The sequence below is a fragment of the Alligator sinensis genome, unplaced genomic scaffold, assembly GCF_000455745.1.
Source record: "Alligator sinensis unplaced genomic scaffold, ASM45574v1 scaffold85_1, whole genome shotgun sequence".
NCBI lineage: Eukaryota > Metazoa > Chordata > Crocodylia > Alligatoridae > Alligator > Alligator sinensis.
This window is the reverse complement of record NW_005841891.1, coordinates 859,874-879,207: the sequence shown is the minus strand read 5'-3', so window position 1 is coordinate 879,207 and position 19,334 is coordinate 859,874. Positions and strand designations below refer to the sequence as shown.

Genomic DNA, 19,334 nt, shown 5'->3' with positions numbered 1-19,334 from the left:
TATTCAGTATGGATGCAGTGGCAGAGATGCCTGCTCCACCCAAAGTTTAAAACAAATTACCCCAGCAGCAGCAATAGCATTTCTATTCATGCAGCCTTGAGGGAGTCAACTGACATCCTGGCTCATTATCATCTACCCAATTCCTGCTAATTGCTCTTCACTCCACAGGTGTTAATGAACCTCACACCTTTTAACTACCTTGATATTATACTATCCAAGCTATCCTTTATTTGGTAATTTTGCTGTCTATTAGCTACTCCTAGTCTTTTTCTTCCTGTTTTACAGGCCTGCAGACTGTTTTTAGCTCTTTTCAAAATCCCAGATCCTCTCATGGAATCCAGTTTTCAGTAGCAGCTACAGTTTCAGCTTCCGGCTTAGTCAAGAGCTGCTGACATTTCAACTCTGAAAAGGTTAAATCAGGAGAGGATGCATAAGTGAGTTGAAGATTAGGCTCCATCCCTGCTCTGTTGGCCATACTTCTGGAAAAATCTGTTTTTCCCCCTTTCACTCTGCCTTCTCAAAAACAAGGTGCATTTCTTAATTTGTGGATGTGTGGTGTGCAAGAATATATGGTAATTCTTTTCATAAACTAATCAAGCTGCATCTGAAAATTCAGTAGTAGTCAGGTTAAATAACTTATTAGACAGCTGTTCTAGTTCTTCATTCCTCTGATGACTAGAAATCTTCCAATTTCCTGCCAAGTTATACCCATATGCTCCAATGTCAACTGTCCTTCAGCTTTTTTAACCTAACACTTACCTCAGTCTATACAGAGCAGTCACAACCCCTTCTCCACAACTCAGCCTTTGACTTGCCGTAATTTTTTTTTGCAATTTGTTAGTTGGTCTAATAAAAGGCATCATCTCTGAACCAAGAGTTTGAGTTTTGCATTCCTTACTTGAGTCCAGATATAGAAGAACTCTTTTCTGTCTTTGAAAAAAAATGTCAGAGTGAACTGGTTATTCCAACACGATCTTCCTTTGGTAAAACTAATGATGCATTTTATCCTTTTTTTTGTTCACTTCTATATCTATTTAACCCTTCCTTCAAAATTTCTTTGGAGGCTTGAATACTAACAAAGTCTGCTAAAAGCTTTGTAGTTGTCTGGGTCACTTTTCCCCTTTTCTTAAATTTTGGTACTACATTTATAATGTTCTCCAGTCAGACAGTATCAGCCTGATTTGATTAAAAAAAAACAACAACTCATTAAAACTCCTTGATATCAGATTTGCAGTTTTCTGTTTCTGTTCTGTCATTATTTTGGGAGGGAGGTTATCTGCTTCCTTTGACTTCTGCTCATTAAATCATGTCTTACTTCCACAGCAGATTCAACTTCTATTTTTATATGTATACCCTTTCACCATCCAACGTCTACCCTGTCCCCAATCTAAATTGTTCCTGTTGAAGATGCAGTATTTGGAACATGCCCAGATTATCTTTAATCTCTACCCCATTGTAACTTCCCATCAGGCCCACTTTTTTCCTTATTCCATCATCTCTCTAGTCTAACAAACCATTTGCAATCAACACATTTCACACCCCCCACTCTGCTTTGATATCAGTGCACTTGACCCTGTGACTGCAGCTTGAATATGCCAGCCTTGCAGAAATCCTTGCTCCAAATGTCCAGAAATTCCTCAAATTTTAGCATCGTCTCATTTATTGCCATTGCAACCTGTGAGATATGTGAATGTTTGAATCTGTGCATGTGAATCTAAAGTTATTTTCTGTTGAACCTGCTAATACCAATGCAACTACAGGTCTACTTTGTTTCCAAAATGTTCTATGCCTACTACTCTGGGGGACAGGGAAAGGGGCCCAATCTCTCAGTTGTGTTCCCAACTGTTGATCTTCCACATAATTCCACATTTCGCCCATGTCCTCATGGATATTTTCTTTTATTTTTGGAGGGAAGAATGAGGGGAAGTGGAAAGGGGAGGACAAGCCCTTCTTACTGAATTACTCTTTCACTGCTCCAATACCACTCATTTCCATTTTTCAAATGTTGACTGATATATGAGAACCTATCAAAGTAAATTCCGCAGATTTTACCTGCCCTCTGTCCAGTTCCTGACCTTTACACTTACTTTGTCAATCAGTCACCGTTTCCATTCCTTGTAGATTCTCTGTCTGCATTTATCCTCTTTGATGTTTGGCCTGGAACCCTCCCCTACAATTTACTCCCCACCTCCTTACTTGGGATATAAGGTTCTTCTAGTTTTTGCACCTTAGGCAAACTCCCATCCAGAAGCCTTCCATCCTGTTGGCTTTACAAACCATTTGCTTTAAACTGCTCAACATTTATCCTTTGAAATGAAAAACACTTCAGATGCTATTTTAATTATTTTTTTAAATTTCATTTAGACTGAATCAACTTATGATCATTTTTAGCCAAGGATCATATTTTCCATGATCATCTCTTCTGTAGCATTTGTTCTCTAGTCTGTACCTGGAAAGTTAAGTTTCCATAATTACAGATCTTGGGAGTATCTGACTCTAAGATTTCTACCCATATCTAAGTCTGGCCATGGTAGATGCTTACTTCAGTAGTACCTCTGTGGCAATCCTTTCCCAAAGTATTTTGACTTAAGTGATTGAAATTGTGACCTTAAGCTTATGAGGACATGGTTTAGAGGAAAATTAAATTGGTTCTATAAATTCTCCATCCACCTTCAAAGTGCTCTGTAGAAGTCCAGCAGTAATGCATTAATGTTCTTTACTAACCTGACAAAAATTTGTTTTTTTTCCACCAAGTGGTTATTGAAGCAACAAGACAAACATTATTTTAGACTTTTTGTTTTGTTAAGTGGTAAGGATATTTTATTACCAAGAGTTAAAAAAAAAAAAAAAAAAAAAAAAAAAAAAAAAAAAAAAAAAAAAAAAAAAAGTCTGTAGGCCGACTATTGATACAACAGCAGTACTGCTGAATTCTGCAATTTCAGTCTTACAAATCCAGTTCATATGTGAAACCAGGCAGAGTTATTCCAACACTGAACAATGACCATAAAAAACTCACTCTCCATGCTCCAATGTTATCTACTTCTGTTTCATACCTCCAGTGCTTTCCACTTGTGAAAGAGGCTTTGCACACCTACTAATTTATACCAGCTGCACTTATTTTGTTGAGGCAGCACTAGCTGTATGTCTGAAGTCTTAAAATACAACCCCCCAACCTTTTTCTATTAACACGTTAAATATTCCAATCCACCTGCCTCCTGCGTAAAAACTGTGTTCTCCAAACTCATTTGACAAGAGGAAAGGCCAGTGCATCTCTGTACAAGACATCAGGCATACCTTTGATTATTAATGCAGAATCACCCAACACCCGTCCAACACTTGTCTATCAATCTCAATTCTTTTAATTACCTGCTGAGTTACCATCACTATTTTGCCTATACTGAAACCAAAAAGCATCTTCTGTGGAGACTCATCTAGTCAGTGGCAGAACAACAAAGCAAACGTCCGCCTTCCTTATCCCTATTTTGGCACCCTACCCCTGGACAATACTACTTCTTTCATTACATGTGAAATGCTGTGCTAATTGACATTATTCACCAAGTTGCGAATGCCCCATTTCCTTTACCTGAAGTCACCGGCATTTCTTCAGCAAGCATGCAAACCAAATAGGCTGTTTGAGAGAAAATATGAAGCACTTATTTAAATGTTCTGTCCAACTCCAGACCTGAAAGCCATCAGCCTGTTTGTATTTTGTAAAGTAGAGGGAAGAGGGAAAAAAAAGTTCTTCCCCTGCAGATGCTCCAGCACTGGTAGATATGGCCGTGGTTCCCTATTAGTTCTGCTGGATTTAACACATGCAACTGAAACTAGTTCCCTACTGTTTATCTAACACTGATACCTAGCACAGTACAGACTGCCTGTAACCTACTTGTTAAATGTAACACAGCTGATAGAGAAAATAGGTTATCTTAATTGCCCTGTAATGCATGCTTATGCTTTTTGCACTCAGCATTTTGCTCTGTTTCTATTGTGAATCCTTCTTGCACTATCCTCCTTTGAGGTTATATCATTTCTTAGCTTCGCAATTTTCAAGATACAAATTAAAATTTTATTGAAGTGCCATTCATAGCACCTCAGATAGAAGCAACTCCCTAGTAATTGCTATATTGTTGGCTTTCAGTGGCAGGCAGAAAAATTATATGCATTTTTACACTGAAAGGTTCACTTTATTCACAGAGTAAGAAAATTTGATCTCGCTAAAATGCATGGCCAAACTGCCAGCCTTTGTTTAAAAGGCACAAGTCTGAAACGGTTTTTATCCTCCAAGGATTCAGTGTGAAAGAACATACAGCTCGCTGTCTTACAACCACATGCCAACAGCCAGATCCTGCCCGCGCCACACAAGTACTTGAGATTCCCCAAAGAACAGCTTGAATCCTGACTTGTCATTCATTGCATTCAGGAAGTTGGAAGTAATCGCACTGCCAGGTCACCAATGGAAATGCACATAGAGAGAACTGTGTAGGCCGAGTCGTAGGGGCACAGCGGAGGGGTAACAGAGAAGAAATATGCTATATCTATCTCCAGAAAGTGGGTGAAAGTCTCCTTAGTTTCTCCTCGCCCTTGTATGAAACCTGATAGGCTTCTACAAGCCAAAAACCTCTGGCCACTGGCACAAAGCATCTTATTTCTCATCTTTTTAGGGATGATTCAGTTCCCATTACAGTCCACAGAAAGGCTCCCATCAACTCTAATGGGCACTTGATTATACTCTGATGTCCCAAAATGCACGTGCGCTCACAAGATTTCACAGCACAATACTAGATGCATAACCACCGCACCAGGTGGTTAGCAATCACCTAGGTCTCCAACACTTCAGAAGAATGTTTACAGCAACAACATTTTTACTATATCTTTTATTACCATCAATGGCTTGAAAAATTTTATTTGATGTCAGCAAACATTGGAAATCATAGAAAAATGAATTATGTAGAATTTCACAAATGAATTTAACCCTCACTATAATTCTTCTTACAGTAAAATAATTCAAAAACAAAATGTTACTTTTCAGTGGCTAAGCAATTTCATAATGCTATGAACATTCATCACAGTAAGTGTGCTGAATAATAGAAAACAGGCAAAAAAGACATTAAAATTTTACTTACAACAGCATTATTACAACATACTTTCTTTAAAATCCCAACGAGTATTTTATCACTTCAAAAGCTATACAGCATTTCCATTATATTTGCAAACTTAACCTTATACATCTTTTAAAATCTTGAAAAACCTCTTTTAAGCAATCTATAAGCAGTTAACAAAATTGATAAAATCTACATAATGGAATACTATACACTCCAGTATAAATTTAATTTTAGGAGAATATGAATGTAAACACTCATTATTATACAACATGCATAGACTATACTGACCTTCCATCTTCTGAACTGTAACTTTCACTGCAATTGTGCTTTACTATCAACAGAAAAAGCTGCATTAATCCAGGGAGTGGCAGAAAAAAGTTATTTGCTTTAGAGCATTGCACAAGATCACTAGATGTTGACTTGCTAAAGACAAGCTGGAGCTAAAAAAATGCAATTTTTCTTTAAAAAAAGTGTGATAAACTGCTCATTTTTAACTTGGACTGTTTTATCCCATACTGGTGTTTTTTTTAAACATGTATCACAAAAGCAACCTCTCTCAAAACAGTTCTGCAGTACACTGATTTTAAAGATTTTTCAAAGTCCTTACATTGAACAAATCCAGTGATCAAGTTAGTGTAATGCACTGTTTGGCTCATATTTGGTGTGCAAGAATACCAGAGATTTAGGAAAATAAGACGAAACAAAAAAGGGCACAGTTTAAATTTAAAGTGACAATGAGCATATTTTAATAAGAAATGTTTCAGAATGGTTTGTACAAGAATAATATTTGTCAGGAAATCACTTTAAGAGAAAGAGTTTCACTCTTTTTAGCTATAAAAAATGCTTTTTAGCCAACAATTAAGGGGTCTTCCTGGTTGCAAACTTGTAAAAATACATTAAGAATCAGTTATCTCCATTGGTATTATATTAAATATAACAAGACACAGCCACTTTGGCTGCATAACAGCTATGGCTACTGTGGTCTTAAGCATCTGATTGTACGTTGTTGCTATAATATTAAGCACAACTGAGGCATGTATTTTTCCCTTGGTTATAAGATTATATTACAAAAATCACTGTGTTTCAGACCAGTTAAAACACGAATATTCAAGTAACAAGGTGTTTTAATGGATAAGCGAAAGACTTACCTAGCACTTTACACAACTACATAAAAATTAAATAGAACAAAGGTAATTTGTTTATGCATATGCAATACACTTTTATATCTTTAAGATTTCTACAACTAAAAGTTAAACTATCATTTGTTTTACTGATACCATATTTTGCACAATAACTTATACTTAGGAGAAATAATTTCCCATTTTCCACAAAATATATATAATTATGACATTCACATTGATAGTTTAAGAAAACAAAATTTAAGTGACTCGTATGTTATGCATTAAATCTTTGTGGACCCGTCCAATCAGAATGCAACCAGTAGATGTATCTAAAGCTTGATCCATTAAGAGAGAAAAAGGGTCTTCACATAAACAAGACCCAACTATTTACTTTCCAAAGCCAAAAGGATTTCTTGCATTTAAAAACATAATCATTAAGAGAATGTAAAGGAACCAACAAAGTTAAAATACAGTGCTATTATATTGTACAGATGAGACTACAATAAGACAGCAGTCAACTCAAAAGGAATTAAGACAACTTTTTTCTTCCCAGCATCATACAAATTGTACAGACTGTTTTCCCTTGGGGATGAAGCCAAAACAGAATTTTTCTGACCACAGGTTTACCACATTTGAGTAAAGGGATGTGGGAGGTTGAAAGGGTCAGACCACTCAAACAGAAGATATTAAGGCAGGTCTGCAATACACACACTGGTTAGGGTTGTGATTTTTTTAATGGCATTTCTATGCTGGCAAAAGTCCTAGTGTCAGTGCAGTCCTGCCAGCATGAAGGTGCTGTTGCTGGCTGAGCTGCTCTTGTTAGAGGAACTGATTTAAGCCACCTCTGCAGAGAGGATGTTTCTACTGAAACAAGCCACATCTCCACTGAGGCAATGCCTGTAAAGGCCCTGCTGATACATCTGTGTTGGTCAGGCCTAATCTAGACTCTCCACACGCCCTCACGGCAAGGCTGCTAGCTGCATTTATGCAGTGGCAGATCTGATTGAGCTTTTTTTCCCAACCTGGGCAGGTTAGGGACCTCCCCACACTTGCAGCCTATGCATTCAGAGCAAAGCCTGCAGCTCCTCCAAAAGCATAGAGGGTTTGCACAGGCCCCAGAGGTTGTGCTGCCACGAAGATGATGTTGCTCAATGGATTCAGAGGAAGGGGAGCAAAGCAAGGAAGGGGAGATACTTTTCCCTACTGACCTCAGCCTTCAAGAGCTGCCTCAGTAGCACTGCTCAGAGAAGACTGCAGAGACACTCCAACATGCATGCTTTCTGGACTCACCTTCACACTGCTTGACTAGGCTCACATGCTCCTTCAGCTCTGCCTCCCTCCCTCCCTCTGCCAAGAGCATAAGCAGTCATGTTCTTCCAAGCAGCCTCCATGGGAGGCACTGACACAAAATGCTGGTGACAGCAAGTGTTGCAAGCTTCTCTCCCATTTCCAGAGTTACGACTGCAGCTCATGCAGACACCCTCTGGCCAGCTTGAAACTAGCTGCCTGGGTACTGACAGCAGCACCTGCATGTGGCAGTACAATGCACAGCATGGGCAAGTTGCTGGTGCATTTATACAGGATCCTGGAGCAGATCTGTAGCCTGGGCCAAGCTCTGTACTGCCCTGCCAACACTTATTCGTACGCAGACGAGGCAAATTAGCTAGTCCCTGGGTGTTTTCCATGAGCTGCAGTCACCCCTTTGCACTGTAGTCCAGATATGTCCTTAGGCCTTTATTACATGAGAAATGTGCCTTGGTTTAAATTAAACAGGTTTCTAAGACCAAATTAAGTCAGTACTAAAAGGCTGTGGAGTTGCTGTTGTGGTGGTTTACTTCAAGCTTGCTCCTGACTGACAGAAGCAAAAACAAAGTACTTCTCTCTCAAGGCAAATATAGTGCCCATGCAGCTCTTTGTACCAGTTTGACTATGGGTATGGGCACGTGAGCAGGTTCTCAGGAGGTCGGCAAGGATGTGAGCTTAAAAGTGCACCAGCTGGTCTGCATTAGCAGCCCATGTACATGCTCCCCCACATCCCCTAGTGAATACAAGGTAGTTTGCTCCTCAGTTCCTGGGACAGGAACAAACCCACAGGTGGATACCATGGGACAGTGGCCACATGGCAAGTCCACAAACCTACCCTGTGGAAACTTGGTCACGTGCCCATATCTTGGATTACCTTAAAAATCAATCCTGTGAACTGGTGCCACTTTCTTGTTCAGACAAAGTCTCACATAAGAGGGAGGAGGAGTAGACCGTGACACCCTCTGGACCAAGACAGATCAAACTTCTCCAGTTCATTGATCCAGCTTCTCTATAGTCACCCATGACACATCTTGCTAAGCTGGAGGGAGGAGGATGAGCAGGTGATCTAGTCAGAATCAACACCCATCAAAACAAGGATTTCCCTGAAGCACAGGTTGTGGGACAACTCAAGTAACAGCTGAACACGCCTGTGAAAAAGCTGAGGCCCAGGAGGCAGTGGGCATGCCCATCAGAGCTGTGTAACAGGACAAGCACAGCTTAAAGCCCAGTGATGAAGGTTCAGCTATATGTCCTGAGTGTCTGTACTGAGAAAAGCCATTTTTGTACACAGGAAGAGTGGTATGAGTCAAGCCTAAGATGGGCAGCAAGAAGGCACAAGCACAGCCCTACCAGGTGCTGCTATTAAAAAGGAACTGATGACACAAATACTGGGTGAGTGAGTCCCAACCATGAAATCTTGGGGGACAACTACTTAAAAAAACCAAAAGGTTGGGATTTTTTTTTTTTTTTTTTTTTTTTTTTTTTTTTTAAAGATAAACCAGGAAAGCAGCCTCAAAGATTCTGGCCTAGCACACCACTATGTCCTGGCTGAATGCAAATCATAGCTAACAGAAGACTCATGTCTGCCTTTGAAGCTGTGAAGGAAAAGGTTACATGCCATCTCCTTCCACTTCTCCCATCAGTATTAAACTAACCATTCTACAATGCTTTGTGACTAGTGTTATTGTCCCACCTTGCCCTGGGCAAAAAGGTACTGCTACATCTTCTTTTGTTGCCCCCGTGCAAGGGGCTGAGCAGTAAAACACTTTGCTCAGGGCATGAGGCTGTTTCTTTCTCTTCTCCCCAGTATTGGTTTATTCCCTAAGACAGAGCTTCAGAGAACAGCTCCCATTCAACCCATGTGCTGGCTCCCCAGCAGGCCCACAAGCATGGCTCTTAGGAGCAGATTACTGGCAGATTCTGAATCTGTGCGCCCTGAAGATTTGCATATTTTGGTTCAGAAAGTGAAAGTGAGGTGTGCTTCAGAAGGACTGAAATTAGCTTCCAATGACAGTCATTGCAAAGGTACAGAAAAGTCAACTGTATTTTCTGCACTGGTTTTTCTTGTTTTGGATTAACCGCATTGTCACTTCAGTTGGAAAGGAGGCAAGACTGAAAGAAAGGAGAACAGAAGCTAATAAGATGGTCCTGCTTCTCCCCTTCATTGCAGCACTCCACAACTGAAATCTAGAGCTCAGGACTCCATATTGTACTCCAATCCCCGTACACCCTCCTGCCAAGGCAAGTGACTTGGTGTCTTTGCCTAGTACAGTGCCTCAAAGAAGAACAAGACATTGGAACAGAAAGTGATCTTATGGTAGCCAGATGTAAAAAGGCACATATTCCTGAGGAGCAGCACCAGAGAAAGTTGTTTTGACTTAATCCCATGGAAAAAAAAAAAAATCAGGAAAAATAAAAGTTGTATAGCAGTCTTGTAAATTTACAATGCAAATGCTGAATGCCACGGGTTATACATTGTATCAAACTGTTTCAGGTTATGTATCCCCTTTTACACTAAATAAAAGCCATTAAAATATACAGGAATAAATGCTCAACCCCTTAGTGAGCCTTCTATGAAGGAAGAGCACACTTACACAGCAGAAAGTACTGTACAAACCAGCAGCATAATGAGTTACTATTTCTAACCTCAGACAGTCCCAACCTCTGAAATAACCTTCCCCAACCACTTTGCATTGCTCAAATCACTTGCTAACATGCCCTGTAATTTCAGGGTGAATAGGATGCCACTGGCAGGGGCAGATGACTCTTCTCTATAGAAGGCTCACTAATAATAGTGTCATCATAAGAATAATGATTACATTACACAGAAAGCGGAGATCACAAGGCCATGCAGCAATATGTACTTATACCCTATGGAGAAGACCAAGTATTATAAAGAACTCCTACAGCGTAGAGTTACTGTGGGGTACTAAGAGAGGAGCTTCTTGCTCTGTGGGCTGGTCAAAATTTACAGACAGGTGGTACTGATTCTAGGAGTCCCCGTGCATAAGCAGGACGTCGATGAAATGGAGGGCTACCTGGGAGCTTTGAAAGAAAGTGGAGGCAGTATGGAAAAATGCAGGAAAAATTAAGGCAAATGTAGCACAGGACTGGAAGCGTTTGCCTTTTTTTTTTTCTTTTTTCTTTTTTTGGTAATAGCTGCTTGTCCACAGATATGATGCAGATGGCTGTCTGAGGTTTGCTAATACCTGATATCCTGGATAACACAGTAGTCAACACAAATTGTTCTAGGCCACCACAGCTTCTCATGAAGCAGATGCATATCTGACATCAAGCACCGAAGTAGCCTGGAGAAAAAGAGAAAGGAATTTCAACTTAAAGGTCCATGTGCACGCATGCACACAGTGCATATCTAGAACACTGACAGCAAAACAAAGCAAGTGGCCAGGCAACCCTGGCACACGGTAAGGAGTCAGCAGCTTCCCAGTTCTGAGACTTAATGGGATTTGTCAGCAGATTGTAAACAAATAAAGCACTAAGCTCGACATCACGATGGCCTCAGCATCAGTGACTAACCCAAAAACACGAGGGCAGCTGTTCTCCATGAAAACATGATCCCAGGGAAAGCCCTGGAAGTCAGAGCACTGACAGACCTATAAGGAAGGGAGAAAAGGTGGGAAACAGGAATCTACTAGGCAGGTACACAGAACAGGCAGACAGGCAGGAGTGTGGACAAAGGTAGATGGGGTCTGAACAAGGCCAACTGAACCTTCTTTTGGGCACTACAGGCTGGGCCTAGAGGCCAGGGCCATGGGGCATAACTATGAACTACTGTACAGGAGGGACAAAGCCCATGCCTGAAAGCATGAGAATTGACTCCTCTGAGGCTAACCCACAAAGCTGTACAAGGAAGACAGTAAAATGCTCCAGGTCTTTTTCAGACTGAACTCAGGCACTGGATTCAATTGCCTCCGAAGGCAGGAAACACCAGTGACTAGATGTTCTGTGAAGCAACATTTCTGGCTAATGTTTGGGGAGTTTATGGGCCATAAGTTTCATTGTGCGACACCCTTGGGTCCCTTCCCCTTCTACTGAGGCATGTTGTAAAAAGCAGTTTTCTAAACCCTCTCCAGAAGGTCAGCACTTCCTCCCCTCCAGTCTGACACAGGAAGGCTAGCTTGGCAAGCAAGTAGCAAGGTCAGGCACCAAAGAGCAAGAAGAAAATGGAGTCCGAAGCCAGTGTGTGGTTTCCTGCTGCCCCTATCACTTCCCTTTTACTTCAGAAAATACAATAAGTATCCCAAACTAATTTGCATAGGGTTTGTGGCCAGTTATGAGTGCCCACACAGGAATGTGCTTTCCATGTTGAACCAAGCAGAGGGGTCTCATTTTTTTTAAATAAGCCCTTTGGGGCCTGATGTGCCACTTGAGCAGTATGTCAACACCTGTTCCCCAGAAATGGCTTCATTAAGCACTACAACCCACCAGCCCTTATGAAAGCAGCCAGCAAGACATGCATCTACTGTTCAGTTGTTTCTGTTTCCCCCCTCCTCTCATGGACTTGTCCCATCATGTCATCCCCACTGCTGACAGGGTTGGCTACATGGCAAGTCCTTTTGGTCAACGAGCTACACAGAACCTAGCACAAGCTGAGCTGCTCCTGGTCTTACTGTACCTCATAATCAGAAACCAATCCTTTCTTGGGAGTCATTCTCCTCAGTGGCTGCCTCCCACCTTCCTCTCCTGGCTTCAAGTGGGCTCTGTGACAGCTCCCTTAGTCCGCTTCCTGCCTGTCACACCTCCCATCTCCCATGACACGTTCAATCCTTCCTCTCTCAGTTCCAACCTCTCTCCACAAATCCCCTTCCAATTCCTCCTCACCAGCTGGGGAGTGGAAAGTGGCAGGCAACACCATCCTGATCCACTCAACCCTCTTAAAAGCAAGCAGGAAGCCACTGCTTAACACAGCCATTTTCCTTGCCCCCTCACACCACCCCGCTTTTGGGTTTCAAACAGTCATCACCATAACTAGCTCTGGGCTGCCATTTCATGCCTCCCACCCCCTAGCAAGCTACAGCCAGGAGCGCCAGGTCAGCTTGTGTTCCATTTCCTGCTGCATCTAACTCATTTCCAGTCTCCAGTGAGACAATGGGATTCTGTCTTTTAAAGTTAGCTAAGAAAGGGCGAGAGGAGGAAAGGTGCTTGAAGCCAGGATGATTCCCTGAGGGCTCAGGAAAAAAAGGGGCTCAACAGTCAGCACCTCAGCCTCTATCCAGTACGGAAATGCCACCGCCATTCAAAAGGTAAACTGTAGACACACCGCATCTGACGCATTAGAGCTGGAGCAAAGGAACAACAGCTGTACAGGGGAAGTGAGTTAAGTTACCCAGAAGAACGGCCTTCAAACTCTGGACATTTGCATTTTTGGACACCAATTAATTCATTCAAAAGGCATCTCTAACAATGTCTTGAAGAGTAACTAAGATTGAAATAACAGCGAAGCAGTATTTGCTAGAGGGCTGAAGTGAGCATTTGGTACTGCAAAGAAAAGTCATTCAAGCACAGTAAGAGCAGCAGCAACAAATAGGATATGCAAAGACAACAGGTAGAGAGATCTGCATACAGGGAGGGCTTGAGTTCACCAGGAACCATCATGGCCATTAGTTACATGCACATCCTAGGACAGAATTCAATTATTTATGCCAAGTTCTCTGGTAAGACCTAGCCAAGGGACACCCTAGAGTCCAGAAAGTTGTGTGGCAACTCTAGCTTTGATTTTCCTAGTTCAGAACTGAGTGTATATATAATCATCCAAATGACTGGTTTTATTGTATTCATGTATAACATAATAGAACAGGTTGGTTGAATGCTGTGAAAAATAGCCACCGCAATTTAGGAATTAGTTTATACATCTGAATTTTGCCTTCAAGCTGGAAAATGTGAGCTGCATTTAAAGTCAGAGATTTACCTCATCTTCCTCTTCTGACATTTTAGTGGAGTTGTCAGGGGATTTTACAGGCTTCTGGTTATTGGTTCCATTTGTCTCGTCTTTGCCATGCTCTGCTTCCCACTCCTGTAGAACTTCATCTATGTTGAAACGACGCCGGTAATTTACAAAAAAGTTTTTCACTTGCACCACAGATTTGTTTCCAATCACATCAGAGATTGCCTGAAAGTCTCGGCCATATTTTCTAATTGCTGAAAACAATAAAAGGAGGATTGCATAAGGCACACAATGACAACAGTATGGACCCGAGCCCGAGGTGAGAACCCAAAGGTGAACTTCCAAGCAAGCTAAGGGTCTATCTCTGATAATACCACCAGGAACAAAGGCACAAAGTCGGGAGTGGGAAGGACTGTTGAGAGCAGGTTAAGAGAAAGAGCAGGGAGCGAAGGCAGAAACAGGACAGAGTTGTACACAGATGAGTTGTATAGGCTCAGAAGCTAGGAAGCATCAAACCCCTGCAATGCTCTGTAAGTTACATATACAAGGAGTTTGGCAGCGACAGCTGCAGAGCATCATCATGTAAACGCTGGTGAATGACTTCTGTTTGCCCAAATGTACATTGCAAGCTTTATGTCACAGAGGAATAGATTTTTTCAGTCATTCTGCCTTTGGCAACAAGATAAAATCAACACCACCAGTCTTCAATAGCCACTGAAGGAAAATCCCCCCCACTTCCCCCCCAAAATACCGTAAGGGGTTTAACTGTTCACCCGCTGATGTACAAACGGACATCTAGTTTCATACCTTGCACAGCAAGAAGCTGCTCGTCGGTGGTCCAACGTGCATTAAATTTCTGAACGACCTAGATGTCATAAAAAATTAAGTGATTCATTTACCTAAGCAATGGACTTTCACTCGCATCTGAGCCGGCAGTCTTGTACAAATGCAATATGGAACTAATTGCTAGGCCCAAACAATACCTTTCTTTCAGTCAAAAACACTGTACTACAGTGAGCAATATGTCAATGCATTGGTGCTATGTTGCTCCTAGCTAACTGTTGTGCTATGGAGTGCCATGGTACAGAAATCATTCCTGCAGGAAATGCTGTGGATAAGCAGCTGTTACTGCAAACAAGTATCAGCTGTACTCCTTTTAGCAGTATGGGAAATCCATTCGGTTAACTGTAAAAAGGAACCAATGCTACTGTTAAACAAGAATGAGGCTTGGTCCAGTGGCCTGTACACACAATGGACAGCCAGAAACTCTTTTGTCCTACTCAGTGGTTCTGACTATCAGCTCTCTTCACTGGCCCTGTCAAGTTACTTATGACTGAAATACCACAGGTGACAAGAACCAAAAATTCTATGGTCCTATGAATTTGAGGGAGACCAACAGAAGCTCTGAGCTCCCAGACAGTCAGGCCATTAACATCTCTGCTCAGTCTCCCACAGTGGGCTATCTGCCCTTTCAGAAGAGCGTTATGACAGCACCATCAAAGGAATACATGACAGGTGCAAAGCACCAGCAGCAGTTTAACTGCTGACATTGGGAACAAATTCACTACCCACCCAATAAAATAAAGGGTACAATCATCTCTTATATCCACCCTTCTTTCAAAAGCCAAACCAATATCTTATGGGTTCCTAGGTTAACTAACAGCAGGGAGAGCTCTGACATTCAAACGTGGAGTAAAACTGGTTATTAGGAAATAGACACACAAATGTACACACACGGCCGTATGTGGAACCGACATCCAAGCCTACCTCTGGAAGCCTGTATTGGTCTATTCCGCCTTCAAGTTTCTCTTTGAGGGCACTATTTGTCTGCTTGATATTCTGAATCTGGGGGAGAAAAAGAAATTACTCTCCTTAATGAAGATAAAAATGGTTTCAACCCACCCTGTTCCAGCAGCTGCTGCAAATACTGTACAGGCTCAGAACTGCATCTCTCCCTGCATTCTCTATCTTCCTGAAGATTTATCACTTGTATCATTAACAAAGACAAATGCTGGGGGAGGTTCCTATACCTAAAGAGACTATTTTATTTTGACCCTATGCATTCTGGAAAAGCAACAGACCAAATCCCAGGTCTCTCCAATGCCAAACAAAACACGCCCCTGTTCTCAGTAAGTGATGACTCAAACCTGAAGACTACAGTTCTCATGAAAGTCCGTGAGAAGCTGACAGAGGTTCAGCCCAAAGCAGAACTTCTATCTAGTTTAGAGAAGGGGACCACACACACAGATTGCCAATGCAGGCAAAAAAGGACTCAACCTGGGAAGTGACTCACTTGGTTCTGACAGGGAAAGAAGAACGTCAAGAGACATTTGCAGTTTCATAGATTTCACAGACATTAGGGCTGGAAGGGACCTCGGAAGATCATCGAGTCCAGCCCCCCGCCCAAAGGGCAGGAAGTCAGCCGGGTTCATAGGATCCCAGCAAGATGAGCATCCAGTTTGCTCTTGAAGGTGTTCAATGTGGGCGCTTGAACCACCTCCGGTGGCAGGCTGTTCCAGACCTTGGGGGCTCGGACTGTAAAGAAATTCTTCCTTATGTCCAGCCTGAAATGGTCTCGTAGTAGTTTATGACCATTCGACCTAGTCGTCATCCCTTGGGGGCGCTCTGGTGAACAAACGTTCCCCCAGATACTGGTGGTCACCCCTGATAAACTTATAGGTGGCCACCAGATCACCCCTGAGCCTGCGCTTTTCCAGGCTAAAGAGCCCCAGGGCTCTCAGCCTGTCATCGTAGGGTCTGCTTCCCTGACCTCTGATCATGCACGTGGCTCTTCTCTGGACTCTCTCAAGCTTCTCCACATCCTTTTTGAATTGTGGAGCCCAAAACTGGACGCAGTACTCCAGCTGCGGCCTCACTAAGGCCGAGTACAGGGGGAGAATGACGTCCCGGGATTTGCTTGAGAAGCATCTATGGATGCAAGCCAGCGTTTTGGTCGCTTTACTAGCCGCCGCATCGCATTGCAGGCTTATGTTCATCTTGTGGTCAATGATGACCCCCAAGTCTCTTTCTTGCATAGTGCTAGCCAACATAGCACTGCCGAGCCTATAAGGATGCTGCGGGTTTTTCTTCCCAAGGTGGAGAACCTTGCATTTATCGGCGTTGAACACTATCAGATTCTCGTCCGCCCACTTGCTGAGCCTGTCCAGGTCAGCCTGGATCACCTGCCTGTCTTCTGGTGTGGATGCTTTGCCCCAAAGTTTGGTGTCATCAGCGAACTTGGCCAGTCCGCTTCTGACTCCAGTGTCCACATCATTAATGAAGATGTTGAACAGTATGGGTCCAAGGACAGAGCCTTGGGGGACCCCACTGGTCACAGGACACCACAATGAGTGACTTCCATCAATTACTACCCTCTGGGTCCGACCCCGGAGCCAATTTTCCAGCCAGTGGATCGTGGAGGACCCAAGGCGACAATTGACCAGTTTCTCCAAGAGGCGATCATGGGAAACCAGACCGAAGGCTTTTTTGAAGTCAAGATATATGACATCAATCTCTTCTCCCTTGTCCAGGTGATAGGTCACCTGGTCGTAGAAGGAAGTGAGATTGGTCAAGCAAGACCTACCCGCAACAAACCCGTGCTGGCTATCCCTTAAGACGTTGGCGTCGGCCAGTCCATTAAGGATGGCCTCTTTGATAAACTTTTCTAAGATCTTTCCCGGGATAGAAGTCAGGCTAATGGGCCTATAGTTAGCCGGATCCACTTTCCTCCCTTTCTTGAAGATAGGCACCACATTGGCCTTCTTCCAGTCTTCGGGCACTACACCAGAGCGCCAAGTTGGGTAGTTTAAGGCCAATCCTAGGCATGCAAGGGAAGCTTAAACAATATATGTCTGTCATAGCACAGCAGAATATCAACTTAAAAAAAATGAGCTTAAAACAAAACAAAAGATTGAGAGAATTATCCTGGTGCATGTCCGCGAGGGACAGCAGGGGAGATTATGCTTAGGGGCAACCAACATGGGTTCATTAGAGGCAGGTCCTGTCAGACCAACCTGGTGGCCTTCTATGACCAGGTCACAAAATCCTTGGATGCAGGTGTCACAGTGGACATAGTCTTTCTGGACTTTAGGAAGGCCTTCGACACTGTGTCTCACCCCATTCTCTTTAAAAAAAAATTAGGCGACTGTGGTGTTGATGCCTACAGTCAGATGGATCACTAACTGGCTGGAGGGCCGCACCCAGAGAGGGGTGGTAGATGGGTCATTTTCGACCTGGAGGGATGTGGGCAGTGGGGTCCCGCAGGGCTTGGTCCTCGGGCCCGCACTGTTCAAAATCTTCATCAGCAACTTGGACGAGGGGGTAAAAAGCACCCTGGTCAAATTTGCAGATGATATTAAGATGTGGGGAGAAGTGGGCACGCTAGAAGGGAGGAATAGGCTGCAATCAGACCTGGACAGGTTACAGGGGTGGGCAGATGAGAACAGGATGGGTTTCAACAAGGACAAGTGCAGGGTACTGCACGTGGGGAGGAAGAACCAGCAGCATACCTACAGGCCGGGGAACTCCCCTCTTGTCAGTGCAGAGGCAGAAAAGGATTTTGGAGTCATTAGTGATGCCAAAATGAACATGGGCCGGCAGTGTGGGGACACGGTTAGGAAGGCCAACCGTACCTTGTCATGCATCCACAGATGCATCTCAGGCAGGTCCAAGGAGGTGAACCTCCCCCTCTATGCGACACGGGTCAGGCCGCAGTTGGAGTACTGCGTCCAGTTCTGGGGCTGCACTTCAGGAGGGATGTGGACAACATGGAGAGGGTCCAGAGGAGGGCCACCCACATGATCAGGGGGCAGCAGGGCAGGCCCTACGAGGAGAGGCTAAGGGACCTGAACCTGTCCAGCCTCCACAAGAGAAGGCTGAGAGGGGATCTAGTGGTCGTTTATAAACTAGTCAGGGAGGACCAGCAGGCATTGGGAGTCTCCTGTTCCCCCGAGCACTACCAGGAGTGACAAGAAATAACGGTCACAAGCTGGCAGACAGTAGATTCAGGCTAGATACCAGGAGGCACTACCTCACGGCTAGAATCTGGAACCAACTTCCAAGCGAAGTGGTGCTGGCTCCTACCCTGGGGGTCTTTAAGAGGAGATTAGATGAACACCTCACCGGGGTCATTTGACCCGAGTACTCTTTCCTGCCATGGCAGGGGGGTCGGACTTGATCTGCTCAGGTCCCTTCCGACCCTACCTACTATGAAACTATGAAAAAAAAACCCCACCCAATCTCCCTGTCCCAAGAAGCTAAGCCAGGAAGTGGGCAAAATACAGCCCATGGGGCTGAGCCCTGCCTGTGCCCACCTGGGGCAACCTGCGCTGCATTCCCATCTGCACCTGCCAGCCCCAGCCAGTGCGCACAGCTTCCTAGCCACGTTACTCCTGCTGCAGCTGCCTTGATACTGCTCAGCTCCTCCTCCTGCCCCTGCAATGCTGTCCCAGGGTGCAGGGCTCCAGGTCCAGGCCATCTTCCACCCACTCTGCCCACCCAACCCAATGAGCAGTCACCTGTGGGTGGCCAAGTGGGTGGAAGAAGGCCAAGAGCTGGAGCTCTGTCCTTTGGGGCAGGAGCCACTGGGCTGCAGTTTTCCCTGGGCCTGAAGCAATGCAGCAGGAAGAGGAGGAGAAGGAGCCACTGGAGGTGGCAGGAGCTGAGCAGTTCCCAGGTGGCTGCACTGGGAGCAGCCCTGCCAGAAAAGCTGTGCGCGCTGGCTAGGGCTGGGGCCGGGGCCAGGGCCAGTGGGCACAGGCTGCCCCAGGCAGACCTTACCCCCATCTAGTGTGCTGTGGGGTACAGCTGTAAGCTGGATGGGGGAAGGGCAGAATGCATCTGCAACTGCACTGCCAGGGCTAGTTCTGGTGCATTTGTCCCCTGCCCCCACCCCTTCCCTCA

General features: G+C 44.0%; 1 protein-coding gene across 1 annotated transcript in view; it reads right to left on the bottom strand.

Annotated features, from left to right (window-relative positions):
- Window positions 1-8,983: 8,983 nt before the first annotated feature.
- Window positions 8,984-19,334, bottom strand: part of RCOR1 (REST corepressor 1) — a 51,246-nt gene continuing 40,895 nt past the window's right edge. The window contains exons 7-10 of the mRNA XM_025197169.1: window positions 15,201-15,278; window positions 14,241-14,298; window positions 13,458-13,687; window positions 8,984-10,836 (exon numbers count right to left, since the gene is read on the bottom strand). Coding sequence (XP_025052954.1) covers window positions 10,795-10,836; window positions 13,458-13,687; window positions 14,241-14,298; window positions 15,201-15,278 — 408 coding nt within the window. The 3' untranslated portion in view covers window positions 8,984-10,794. The remainder of the gene's footprint in view (window positions 10,837-13,457; window positions 13,688-14,240; window positions 14,299-15,200; window positions 15,279-19,334) is intronic.